At 32.3% G+C, this 13,868-nt stretch overlaps 1 protein-coding gene and 1 long non-coding RNA gene across 2 annotated transcripts; both read left to right on the top strand.

Annotated features, from left to right (window-relative positions):
- Positions 1–4,941: 4,941 nt before the first annotated feature.
- On the top strand, positions 4,942–5,125 carry LOC114379132. Its single transcript, XR_003659417.1, has 2 exons — positions 4,942–4,972; positions 5,050–5,125. It is a non-coding gene; the product is annotated as an uncharacterized LOC114379132 (long non-coding RNA).
- A 950-nt stretch (positions 5,126–6,075) lies between these two features.
- Positions 6,076–7,039, top strand: LOC114378873. Its single transcript, XM_028337465.1, has 2 exons — positions 6,076–6,444; positions 6,524–7,039. Exons 1-2 carry the CDS (start codon positions 6,076–6,078, stop codon positions 7,037–7,039), a joined length of 885 nt encoding a protein of 294 aa, XP_028193266.1.
- The last annotated feature ends 6,829 nt before the right edge of the window (positions 7,040–13,868 follow it).

Raw genomic sequence — 13,868 nt, forward strand, 5'->3', positions numbered from 1 at the left:
ACTATTCTCTCTCTTGGCTTCTCCCGAAAACCTCCGCACTCAGCTGCCGACGGTGGTTTCCGATGACTGCATCGGAAAGTTTGTGCTGGTCACAGGTCAGTTCTTGCCTCTTCTCTCACTCTCACTCTTGACTGCATCAAAAACCTCCTTCATTCTTGATTGCAACGGAAAGTTTGACAGCATCAAAAACCTCCTTCATTCTTGCAAAGTTTCTCACTCTTGTCTCTCTCTCTCTTGTAGCAGTTTTTCCCTCTGCATTATTCCGAAAAAGGTGCCGATCACAAGCAAGGTTAGTTCTCGCCTCCACCGATACACTTTTCAAATAGATGGTTCATTTTTCATTATTCCTACGATTATTATTTCTATTTCTATCTTTATTGTTCAATCTAAGCGTAATAAGGCGTAGATCTAGAAATCACGGTGTTCATTTATTTCTTGTCTATTTTCATATGCTATGTAGTTTGTGCTGGAATTTCTAATTCTTATTGATGCCTGCAATTTGACTCCTTTGATAATTGTTCATTCAAACAAGATTCAATTCCTATTAGTTAATCCTTGCTGAAGAAAGAAAGCTAGTGAAATTAGTAGGTTTGTGATAGGGAAGTTGGTTTTTTTAGTTTTTTTATGGTATAAATATGAGATTCAAGAATGTGTTTTAGGGGCAATAAATCATCTGGTTTTTTGAGAGAGATGTAACTTTTGGGATCTGTTAGTTGAAGAAACAGTGAAAGATAGTAAGCAGTTTAGGGGAAGTTTTTTATTTAAAATTGGTAACAGCAGAGATATGCCTGAAATGCCTGAAGATTCACATCGACAAGCAATAATATTAACATATTGTTAGTTATTCATGTTCTCTTATTAAGAAAATAGGAGGTGATATGGTTTGAGAAAATCAGTGTTTTAAAACCCAGAGATAGCAGCAATGTGTAGCAGCCGACCCCAAAACTGTTATCACAGGATAGCTGCTACTTTGAATTTTTTTTATATAGTTTTTACTACATATACTATATATCCATATAAATTATCAAATTACTCAAAATTCATGACATTCATAAACAACAAGGAAAAGTTGTAGGTGCCTTAAGCAAAACACAGAAGAAGATACCAAAAAAGTCAAATACAAGTTTTCAAGATTATAATTATCAATCAACAATCATCATTTTCTAAATTGAAGTCTTGTTATTTATCATTTTCACTACTACAGGTAGATTTGGTTTCACTTTAGAAATTGAAACCCCAAAAATAGCCCCCCAGAAAAAGCCTAACCTCTCTGTTTAGAGGGCTTTTCTAGAATCAACTACATAGAGTTGTTATCCTGTCAACTACAGTTGCTATTTACTACAACATCCCCTATAGCAGCCAAGGTCTGCTTCTATAGTGATATTTAAAACCCCTTCATACTCTTCAAATAGGCTCCTAGCAAATATGCAAATACATTATAGTTCTAAATATCCAAAATCATACCCCTTCATACTGATTCCAAGGAGGCTTTGATGTTGCCATTTCAAGAATTGTGCATCCCAAACTCCATATATCAACAGGAAGACTATATAGCTCTTTCAAGTTATGGGAAGTTTCCATAATTCCATTTCCCATGTTACACTTTTGTTCCTTTCATTCACGGATAACAAACACAGGTACATTATTGATAGAGACAGTGTTTCGATATCTCAAAGTGAGGTACATGAGCTAATTGTGACTTGTGAGTTTTAAAAAAGAATATTTTCATTTTTTAAAAAAATTCTTAGGACTGGAATCATTTAAGATACAGAGGTTTGCTGCAGTATATGAGGTCATTGACAAGCTAAACAAACACTAAAGATCTGCAAAATGATCCTTGGTTTGACTAGTATTGTAGTATTATTTTAGGTCAAAGAGGTAGAGTATAAACTTCTTCGTGGTAGAGTAAGTTTTCCTTAACTTAGTTGTGGTTCAAGTGTGTTTGTACAATAATCAAACCTTGTTAAATCATTCATGCAATGTTTTAATGTACCATTAAACCGATTAGTTAATCTTGTACAAATTTTAAGTAACCATCCAAAAAGTTTGTGGGTGCATATAAGGTTGAAAAGCAAAGCAAAAATATTATACAACTTTAAAGAAACAAAAGAATAATATATTCACTTTTTTCTTCACAAGAATGAGACATTAGACAGCACAAACTTTTATTCAAAATTTCAAATACAAATGTTCATTGTACATTCTTTTTTTTCATATGGTATCCTCCTCAAGGTTCAAAGTTCTCTTTTGAATTGAATTTTAAATTTGAAACAAAAAAAGAGTAAGTAAAATAAAGAAAGAAAAATAAAAGAAAAAAAGTAAAAGAGGCACAAAAGCAAACCAATACAGGAGATTAGGAGGGCAACTAGTGAAAACTGATCGACATGTGCTCATGTGACTTTGAATCTCAAGCTTAATTTAATTTATTTACCTGCATGGGAAAGATACAATAAAAAAGAAGGAATCATGTTAGAATATTGTTGAATCATTTTCTTTTCTTTTCTCAATACAATAAACCAAATTAAAATATATGAAAAACGAAAAACCAAAACCGAAAATTATACATTTTGAAACTTTGTTTTAGGGGCAATAAATCATCTAGTTTTTTGAGAGAGATGTAGCTTTTGGGATCTGTTAGTTGAAGAAACAGTGAAAGATAGTAAGCAGTTTAGGGGAAGTTTTTTATATTTAAATCTATGATTAAGAATATATTTTTTATTTGTAATAAGTGGGGTTCGTTTTATTTCATGTTAATGTTAAATTAATGTTGATGGAAGAAGGGTAAAGGGCTTATTATGTTGGAAGAGAGGGTTCAAAGTCTAGTTGGGAAAAAGTGTTAGAAGATTGCCCATACTCTTTGTAAAAGCTCTTGCTGGTAATAGAATAGTATTTAATAAGTTATGATAGGTGGGTCAGCAAGTTCATGAAAATAGGGCAGACCCCTGGCTGCACCTAATGCTATTTAATAAGTTATGATAGGTGGGTCAGCAAATTCATGAAGAAGAAGCCATTACTTTGTATTTCTAACTATTGAGAATATGTTTGATATCTTTAGTTTAGGAAAGAATAATTGACAAGAGAAATGAGATTGTATTAAAATCTCAACAATATGTCCATTGTTATTCATCTACAAGTTTGTATTAAAATTAGGATCTTAACAGGTCCATTTTAGTATACTGATCTGGTAAATAGATATGGGACTTATAATTGACAACTGAATGTTAAACCATCTTAGTATTAAGAACAATTGTGGTGATTTACAATGAAATGGGCATATAAGAGGTTTGCTTGTTAATAGTCAAGAGAAATGAGATTGTATAAATTTACAGAAAAAAAATTCTCTTCACTCCATCCCTATTTATTTATATATTTGAGTCTGATACACTATGTATGTTTTTTTTATCGGGTAAATGTCAATAGTTAATTTTTTAGTTTTTGTTAGCATGCATGGTAACGGAGTAGTGAAGGAATTGAAAGTACCCGAGAGACTATCCATCAAAGTGCCATTTGGAATGTGCTCATACACCAGCATTTGTTCACCCTAAATTTTGATCTACATAGCTAGGAAAAATTATTAGGAAGTTTTAGACCATTATGTGTCTATGGTCTTAGTCAATTTCTTCGTGATAAATATTCAAAATGTGGTTGTATTAGAGACATTGAACCAGCCGGTGGTATGCAATATTAGTCAACCAATAAACAAGTTGTAGGACAGCTCACGAAACCCAACTGGTTTATTTTTAAATTAAAAAAAAATAGATTTGACTTTGACTTCTACCCTGAGATCAGAACCAAGCTGATGAGAAATTATTGGTGGGTCATGAGTGTGTTTATAATTTGCTTAAATCTCCACATGGCATATAACTAAGATTTTCAATTGTGATCATCATTTTGTCACGAGTTTTGACATTGTAAGTGAGAAATTGTAGATACATTTTGTTTTCTTAATATAAATAAATAAAAAAATCCTAAAACCTTGACGTTATAGCTGAAATTATAATTACGAAGCTGTTTTAAAACCTTTCATTTAATCAAATTTTTCAACTTACAAGGAAAAGTTAACAAAATCAGACTGTCATGTGTATAATAAACTTAATAAATTACCACTGAAACTTAATAACCATGCTCCACTTTCTTAATAACCATGTTGCTTGTCTTTATAAAAAAGTTAATGTATAATAAACTTGTCAGCACTAGGATTTTTTAATGTATAATAAATTTGTTGTTCCACTAGGATTTCAATACAAATTCTGTTGTGCCTCATAGGTAGGGGAAAGAAAATTTTACCCATAATTTTATGCATTATATATATTATTTGTTATTTTCTTTTTTTCTTTCTTTGCATAGAGCTTTTGTGAATATTTTATTAAAGTTAATAACATCCTTTGTTATTATATTACTTTTCTTTTAGTTATATAGTGTGGATAGTCAAGAAATGGAAAGTAGTATAGTTGATGCTTCGGCTGCTTCAAGAAAACGTAGAAGAGATGAAGAGGAGGAAGAAGAACTTGAACAAGTATTTTTCATTATTGTTAGTGTTGTCACTATGCTTTTGGGTGCACTGACTTGGTATCATGACAAGTACTTTGTTAAGGAACCTGCCCGAAATTTGGAATTAGAAAGGCATAGTTTCCTTAATCGTCTATACAGGGGAACAGAAACTGATTGCATTGAATAATTAAAGGTCAGTAAAAAGGCATTTTTTAAGCTTTGTAGAATTTTACAAGAGAAAGGGCAATTGGTAAAAACAAAAAATGTTCCTATAGATGAAGCTGTGGCAATGTTTTTGCATATCCTTGCTCACAACCTAAAGTATAGAGTTGTGCACTTTAGTTATTGTAGATCCATGGAAACAATTAGTAGGCAATTCAAGAATGTCCTGCGAGCTATAATGAAAGTAAGCAAAGAATATTTGAAGTTCCATGAGTATAATATAGAGAGCTCGGTGGAAAACAAATGGAGATGGTTTAAGGTAAGTTTGTCATTTGTTAGTAATTATAAGGTACTTTAAGTGACTGTGACTTATTTTTTATTTTCAAATGTTTGTAGAATTCGATTGGAGCACTTGATGGGATACATATTCCAGTAACAGTTTCTGCAGAAGATAGACCTAGATATCGTAATAGAAAAGGTGATATCTCTACAAATGTTTTAGGAGTTTGTGGTCCAGATTTAAGGTTTATATATGTGTTGCCCGGGTGGGAAGGGTCAGCAGGAGATTCTCAAGTATTGCGAGATGCTTTGCGTCGTCAAAATTGTCTCCATATACCAAATGGTAATATCATGAAATGATGAAACTTTATTTAACATATAAAAGAAATATGCACATTTTTATATATAATATTTTTTTAACCATTGTAGGTAAATATTTTCTTGTGGATGCAGGGTATACAAATGGCCCTGGATTTTTAGCACCTTATCGAGGGACTAGATATCATCTTAATGAGTGGATCAGAAACACTCCTCAAAACTATAAGGAGTTATTTAATCTTCGTCATGCAAGTGCAAGGAATGTTATTGAAAGGTCATTTGGGGTATTGAAGAAAAGATGGAGTATATTAAGAACTCCTTCTTTTTTTGATATAAAAACACAAATAAGAATTATTAATGCTTGTTTCATGCTACATAATTTCATAAGAGATGAACAACATAGTGATCCAATTTTGGAAGCCCAAGACTTGGAACTTTTATCTGTTGTTGACAATGAGTTAATCAATCAACAAATGGAAAGAGTCACAAATAATATTGAAGATGAAGTCACAACTATCCAAGCAACTGAGGAATGGACAAGATTTCGTGATACTTTAGCAATGAATATGTTTGCCACCTATCAAATAAGAAGAAACTTTGATTAGGGAGATGTTTTTAGTGGATTTGGATTTTGTTTCTTATGTGTAATTGACTCTATACTCATGTATGTGTGATACTTTGGATTTTTGTATTTCATAATACTTTGGATTTTGTTTTCTTTTTATGTGTAGTTAATTTTATACTTTCGTAGAATGCTAATTTGACATGTCTCTCCTTTATATATATGTAATTATATATGTGAGATTATTATTTTTGTCTAGAGAAATGGAATCAAGCAATGTGAAGAACAAGTCAAGTGGAAAAAGAAAGATGTCTAGTGAGGACACAAGAAGTTACTTCGCATGGAACTTGGAAATGGAGCGTGTGCTAGCTGATGTGCTTAGAGATCAAAGAAATTTGGGCAATAAAGGTGATAGAAATTGGAAAGCAGTAGCATATAGTACTGCAGCTCAAATTTTGTCCAAGCATTTTGGAGTTCACCTCATGGCAGATAATGTTAAGAATCATTTTAAGCTTTGGAGAACATGGTATGGAATTGTGAGTGACATTCTTAGTCAAAGTGGATTTGACTGGGATAGCACAAAGTACATGATTACCGTTGAAAATGAAATTGCATGGAATGAATATGTTAAGGTAGCCAATTATCTTTTAATTTTATTAAATAGTAGTTATTATTTGTGTTGTTATTAACATGTTTCTATTTTTTTTCAAGTCACATGAAGAGGCCAAACGATTTCGATTCAAAGTCATTCCTAATTGGGATGATATTGTTGACCTATGTGCAAAGGATAGAGCTACTGGACTCGGAGCAGAAAATGCATTAGATGCAAATGATATCATGAGCAAAGAAACAAATGAAGAGGAAGCAATTCATAGTGTGAGTTTTGACTTAGAGGGATCAAGTTCTGCCACGAGAAAAAACATTCGCCCAAGTAAGAGTGGAGAGAAAGAAGGGATGATTTCCTCAATGAAAGAAGTAGCCGAGTCATTGAAAGAATTTGTTGAAGTGACTAAGAAGAAGATGGAGAACAAAAAAAAGATGGAGATAAAAGAAGTTCAAGAAGCGGTACATGAAGTGGTGAGTGAGCTAGATAATATACCTAATTTTAATGGTGCACTTAGACATAGAGCAATTGATTGGTTGACAGAAAATCTCATTAAGTTTGCGATTATAAAAGCTCTTCCATTGGATGAGAAAAAAGATTACATCTTATCTTTTATGCCTTGATGTCAAATTACAGGTACGTTTGATATCATGACAAGTATGTTGATGTTGTATAATTATGTTTTACATTTATATCTTTCATTTTATATAACAAATTATGTTTTAACAAATATGATTTGTTTAGTGATACTTAACATTATGTCTTCTTTTGCAGAAAATATGTGAAGGAATTCCTATGTTGAAGCAAATGCAATTAGAAAATTCAGAATTATTTTACAAGTTGGACTTATTTTGTGACTAGATTTTATTTCCGTCTAAGTTTTTTTTTGGTGTAATTGCATTACTGACCAATGACTTTGGCAAAAAAACAAGTTTCATCTATAGACTTCTAAATAACATTCTAAGGTGAAATGATACTAAATATTGTTTATGTTGTGAGTGGTGTAGTGTGTCGTAAATGAAATAATAATTTAAATAGTTAAATTATATATTTTTAATTGAAATAGATTAAAATAGTACATATTTATTGGAATATCACACTCGACAAATAGTACATAGAATTTATTAATGAAAAAAATAATTATTTTATTAAAAAATTGTTTTATTAAAATATAAAATTTTAAAAGAGAATGCATTTGATTATTTTATCAAAATAAGAAATTTAAAAAATGAAGAAATTCAATTTCCTTATCCAAACACAAAATTTAGAAAATGAAAAAATTTAATTTCATTATCCAAACACAAAATTTTAAAAATGAAGAAATCTAATTTCTTATCCAAACACAAAATTTTAGAAATGAAGGAATTTAAATTGAAGAATTTGAAATTCTCAAAATTTAAAATTCTCTAGAATTTTAAATTTCTCCATCCAAACACACTCTTAAGGATATTCAGTTTCGTAAAATCAATTGGAATAATTTTCTTTTTGGAGGGGCTGATGTCGTGAATATAGTGGCTGATGAGGTGGAGCACTCCTGAGTGATTGTTTTAAGGTTTTTTATGATGGTGCTTTATTCCAAGCTGCTCAGATAGCCTCGTGTAGAGCAACGTTGAGCAAGGCCAATGGTGATTTCGTGCAGGCTTTTTCCAGAAGGCTGGGTCATTGTTCAGTTCTTGAGGCTGAATTTGGACAATCCTTTTGGAATGCAAATGGCCCTTGATGTAGGAGTTACAAAGATTATTGTCAAATCTGATAGCCTTGATGCAGTGAGGCTTCTCGATGATTTTTTGTCTACCCCTAGCTAAATTTACTGATCTGATTCGTGAGATTTGGAGGCTTAAGGATAATTTTATTATATGTAGTTATGGCCATATTCGTAGGGAATCAAAGAGATTGGCTGATAGTTTTGATAAGTTTGGTTTATCAGTTACCAATGGTACGCCCTTGTCATTTTAGCATATCTCACATAAAGTTTGTTATGATTTTCTTTTTGCTATAATTTGACAACCTTTTTCCAGTAAAGTAAGTAAGAGAGAGAGAGATGTTCACTGATTACTAAGATTGACAGGTGAAGTTAAATTGAATACTAAATTTGCATAACATGTATGCAAGCCTGCGGAGTCTGTATCAATATGTTAGGTGTTTTGCTTTTCCCCGTTAAAAATAGTGCATTCATCAAATATGAAGGTATCTTTAATTAGATTTTCCTGTATCAATTTATCTTATATAACTACGCTGTTTAACTTTTAAAATGAGCGAATGAGTTGATTGTCTTTAATTGGATTTGTATGTCGGTGTTCCCTATAGGGAAAGATGAAATTCAAGTCTAAGAAAATATGGAAATCTATTGTACCACTTCATTTGAAAGGAAAATCGGTGACCCGTTTTTCTTCATTTCGCAAAGTCAATTCAGCTGGCTATGGACCTGGCAAGACACCCGTTTATCTGAATGTGTATGACTTGACACCCATGAGTTGTTGTGCTATCACGAGGGATCGAGGTATAAGAACTTAGTTGTGTATGTGTGTCTTAATGCGGTCTTGGTTGAGTTTAGTCTTACAAGAGGGATCTACGAACGAGGCTTGATCAGGACTAGGCTAGGCTATTATGAGGAATCGGGGTCTAGCAGTCCAGGAGACAACATAGGAACGCATGAGCATTGTTAAATAGAGAACATCCTTTTTAGCATCAGGAACCTATAAGGAAGACCAACGCTTTCTCTACGTGTTTTTACACAGTATTTCTCTTGCGTGATTTTCTTTTTTTTTGCCTAGATAGTTTAAATACTTGTCCATAACCACAGTTATATTTTCATACTAGACGCCTATTTATCGAAATAGTTTGCCAGATAACACAAGTTCCTCGAGAGTTCGATACTCGATTCTTACCGTTTTATACTACTTGTGCGATCCGGTGCACATACTGGCCGTGAACATCCACCTATTATGAATATGATGAAATCTTCGAGTGCGTGAAGCGAGTCTAAGACCCAATGTCATGTGCTATGAAAACAAAGTGCTCTAGGAGAATTACCGGGCAAGTTTGAGACTTAGCGTGACAACTTAAAATAAAAGAATAGTAAAAATAACGGAATCACGGGAATAACGAAAATACATAAATAACGAAAAATACGAAAATAATAGAATTTAGTGCGTCAGAAATACATAAATTACGGAAATGACTTAAATTAATTCAAGAAAACATAGGATTGAATTTCATCGCTCATACCCTTAGTATCCTAATAAGATTAACATATACAAATCATTTTCTAATGTTACTGATGCATACATAGTTATCCCAAGTCGATTCCTTGCACTTGGAACCGAAGAATATTTACTAAATATTGATTCCTCACATATGCAGTAAATACCCCAGTATTACAATTATATTCTCGTGCTTTTTGTAATCAAAATGTTATGCTATATTCCTAGCAACGTAACGTAAAGAGTAAAATCGTTCATTTCAAATTCTAATATTTACTTTCCAGTCTCACTTAAAATCCAATTTCATGAAACTAGTGATCAAATATAATCAAGCATTACGAGTAGAATGAAATTACCAATAACGAGTAGAAAAGATTAATACATATATAAAAATCAAAAGGGACATATAAGGGTTCAAAGATTACATTCAACCTTTAAGAAAAACTAATTAATCGTTGCGCAGAATAACAAGAGAAATGACGAAGGAAGAGATTCACAGTCACAACTCTGCAACGCCTCGGCTCTACTTTTCCTCTTCTCCTTCTTCTTCTGCATTTTCTCTCTGATCTTAGGCTGCTGAACCTCTTTTCTCTCTTCCCCTGCATGGCTATTTATAGAAAATAACCATTGAGTGCAAGGAAATTCGCCCAGGTAAGCTGCAACTCGCCTAGGCGAGTTGCTTGCTTAGGGCTGAAGTTTCATCTTAGCCCAGGCGAGCTGGATGCTGGCCTGGGCAAATTTAAGGTCAGCAATCTTCATGAAAAGATCATTTTTCCCTTCCTTGTGGCTTTGTTTCTGGATCTAACAAACAACCATCAAAACCCTAAGTGACCCTTCGGCCTTGTGCTATAACCGATGCCAAACGCCGCAATTCAATTGGCAACTGATAAAAACATTATACCCAAATGATAAAAGCATCATATGCGGATGAAATTAGGGTCTGACACCCTTCATTTATACAATACAACCGGTGGTTTTGGGATCCTAATGTATTGGGAGAATTGTGAGTGAGAATGTTGAAAAAAATAATTGTTACCGATCTTTGTGAGTTTTTTTTAGGTGTGACAACCATTGCTGGAGGAAAGTCAAATGTTGCAGGCTACAGGGATGGGCCTAGTGAGGATGCTAAATTCTCAAATGATTATCAGTCTAATTCAATTTCCAATACATGTTTATATTCTAATCTTGTTGATTACAAGGATGGGTCAAACCTTTTTGTAGCACCTATAGTTAAAGAGGAATATTGAGAAGGCAAAAAAGGAAGAACAATTTGAGGGGTCTGCTGCCTCTTTCCCAATCTTTTCTACTCGGTCTTTCTCTCTCTTTCCATGCTTTGCATTCTGTTATCATTGGGGCTATTATTTCCACTAACTCTTACATTTCTATTTGATGTCTATTAGTACCAGATCTATTTGGTGTTGTTCCTCGTAGACTGACTGATTGATTCTTTGTAGGTTTGAGATCTTGATTTTTCCATAAAAGTGATAGGTGCTGAAATAACACCTGATAATGAGGGCCTGGCAATGAGTTCACGTAATGTGCACCTTTCACCTAAAGAAAGGGAAAAAGGTATTTTATTCAAATATTGTTTAATTAATTAAAGCCAACCATGATATTTAATTTTCAAGTATTTGTCAATGATAACGTAAAATTTGTGTTACAAAGTTTTTCTTACGTTAGCCTCTTCACTTTCAGCAGTACTGAGCATTAATTCCTAGGCTTCCATGTAAGCTTAAGCTTGTAGGGGAGTTGTTTCTTAACGTGGCATGGAAACTTAAGCAATTTGGTGGTGGAGCTATAGTGGAGCAACAAGGATTACACTTCTGACCACTTGGTGACAAAGGCTCTCAAGCCAAGTTAAGAACCAACTCTCCTTTAAATTGAAGCTATTAGGTGCAGTTGAATGGTTTTATATTTTTAACAAAAGTTGTACTTCATTTGCAGTTAAATGGCTTCCATGTAAGCTTGTACCCCTGAATATTACAAAAAAATTGAATATTAAGAGAGATGATCTAATAGGAGATGTTTGTATGTTGCATTAAAATAATTATTTAGTCTTCCACACACATATAGGGGCTAACTGTTTGATCCACTTTATTGCAATCAAAGATACAGATTTATACAAGTGTCTATGATAAAACATTTTCTTACCAAAAGCATTCTATACTCCCAAAATTTTACAACTGGAAGTGCCAAATTGTAAACTCATACTGCAAACTTGTTAATTTTTGGGATTATTATTTACCAGAGTCAATATATCAGCTCAATATCTCCTTACCTGTGTCACTATTGCAGTGTAAGAGCTAGCAACAACAATAACAAGTCTGTTTTCCCCCTTGATAGATTACTAGCCACCCCTGTTATGATTAACCAAATCTAGTTATGTGTTGTGCACTTGCCTTAAATGGCCAATTCATGATTTTCATAAGCTAAATTCTTATTTGAATTTTGCCATACTGTAGTGTGACCTGTGAAATCTCTACTTGAAACATTTGCATGTGTTCTCATGTTTTTTTTAAATATTTTACTAGATTCCACCAAAATATATATAATTGACTAGAAATTCATTCTTTAAGTTATTGAAAGTAGATATTTGTGGTTAAATATTGTTCTTATAGAACATGCAATATGGAATTGAAAATGTCCGAAATAGACATGCGCTTTGTTTCGTTATGTTTGGAGATTCTGTTCTGTATTTACAAGATGGCTAACTTTATCATTTTCTTAGGTTCTTAGTGCCTATGAGGTCGAGCAGCATGCTGGAGCCAAGAATAGACATCCAAATAATCATATATTCTAAGAAAATGGAAGACCGATATATAGTATTATACCGGAAAATAAAACCTGTTCCACTCAGTGTACTAGATGAGGTTATAAAGAATGTGGTTGGTTCATCTGTCAATGAGGAGTCCTTCCAGGCTTGGAAAGGTGACAATCATTTCTCTGGCAAGAAGTTTTTATTTGAAACTCTTGTGTCCAGCTATCTAAGTAATGAATACTTGAAGCTTTTAGGCTTTGCTGACTAAATTATCCCCAATCCGAAAACTTAAGTGTAATTACTTTATTGGTCTACAATAATGCTATTTTTTCCTTTCCTCCACTCTTTTAAGAATCCGACCTCTCCTACCTCTATATTTAAAATGGTTAAATTACTTATTCAGTCCCTATAGTTTTACGATTTATACATTTTTAGTTTCTATAGTTCTAAAGTAATTTTTTTAGTTCCTATAGTTTACATTTTAATTCTTTTTTAGTCCTTATAGTTTAAAAGTGGTATTTTTAGTCTTTATAATTCATATTTTAATTCTCTTTTAGTCTCTATAGTTTGAAAGTAATATTTTTGTTCCCTACAATTTATATTTTAATTACCTTTAAGTCCTTACTATAATATATATATATATATATATATATATATATATATATATATATATATAATTAGTTATAAATTATTAACTATATTTTTATTACAAATTATCTTGCGATAAATTAGTTACGAATTACCTGTTAATATTTTTGTAGTAAATTATAATTGATAATATTACTCATGTTTTGATGGTAAGGACTAAAAGGGAATTAAAATATAAAGTATAGAGACTAAAAAGATCACTTTCAAACTATAGAGACTAAAAAAGAATTAAAATACAAATTATAAAGACTAAAAAAATCACTTTCAAATTACAAGACTAAAAGAGAATTAAAATGTAAGCTATAAGGACTAAAAGAGAATTATAATGTAAACTATTAAGAGTTAAAAAAATCACTTTCAAATTATAGGGACTAAAAATGTACGAATCGTGAAATTATAGGAACCAAATGAGTAATTAAATCATTTAAAATTTTACTTCTTTTAAACCAAAAACTTTGTCTAGTTTCTAGCATTTTTTTATTTGAAGATTAGAAAGTATCTGTTGGTTGGCTACTTCTGTATTTTTATTTTGCTACACTGTGGTCATCTATACTCTTAATAGCCCACATGTGGTATTAAGTATAGTGGGATTTACATAAAATAAAAGAAGAGAAAAGGAAATGGTTTGGAGGTTAAATAAATTAAATAAATGAGAAGTGATACGAAAGAAAGAAACTAGCATCACTAAGTCCATCTCCATGGATAAAACTCATATACCTTCCTCCAGGGAGCTCCCTTCCTCTTCTACAAGATGGTAAGGGTGCAATTAAGTTTACAAACAGGAGAAGTTGCCTCCGACAGATTCAACACTAAGACCTGATCGGGTAGGGTAATTCCATTGAC

This window comes from Glycine soja, chromosome 12 (genome assembly GCF_004193775.1).
Source record: "Glycine soja cultivar W05 chromosome 12, ASM419377v2, whole genome shotgun sequence".
In the NCBI taxonomy this organism is placed as follows: domain Eukaryota; kingdom Viridiplantae; phylum Streptophyta; class Magnoliopsida; order Fabales; family Fabaceae; genus Glycine; species Glycine soja.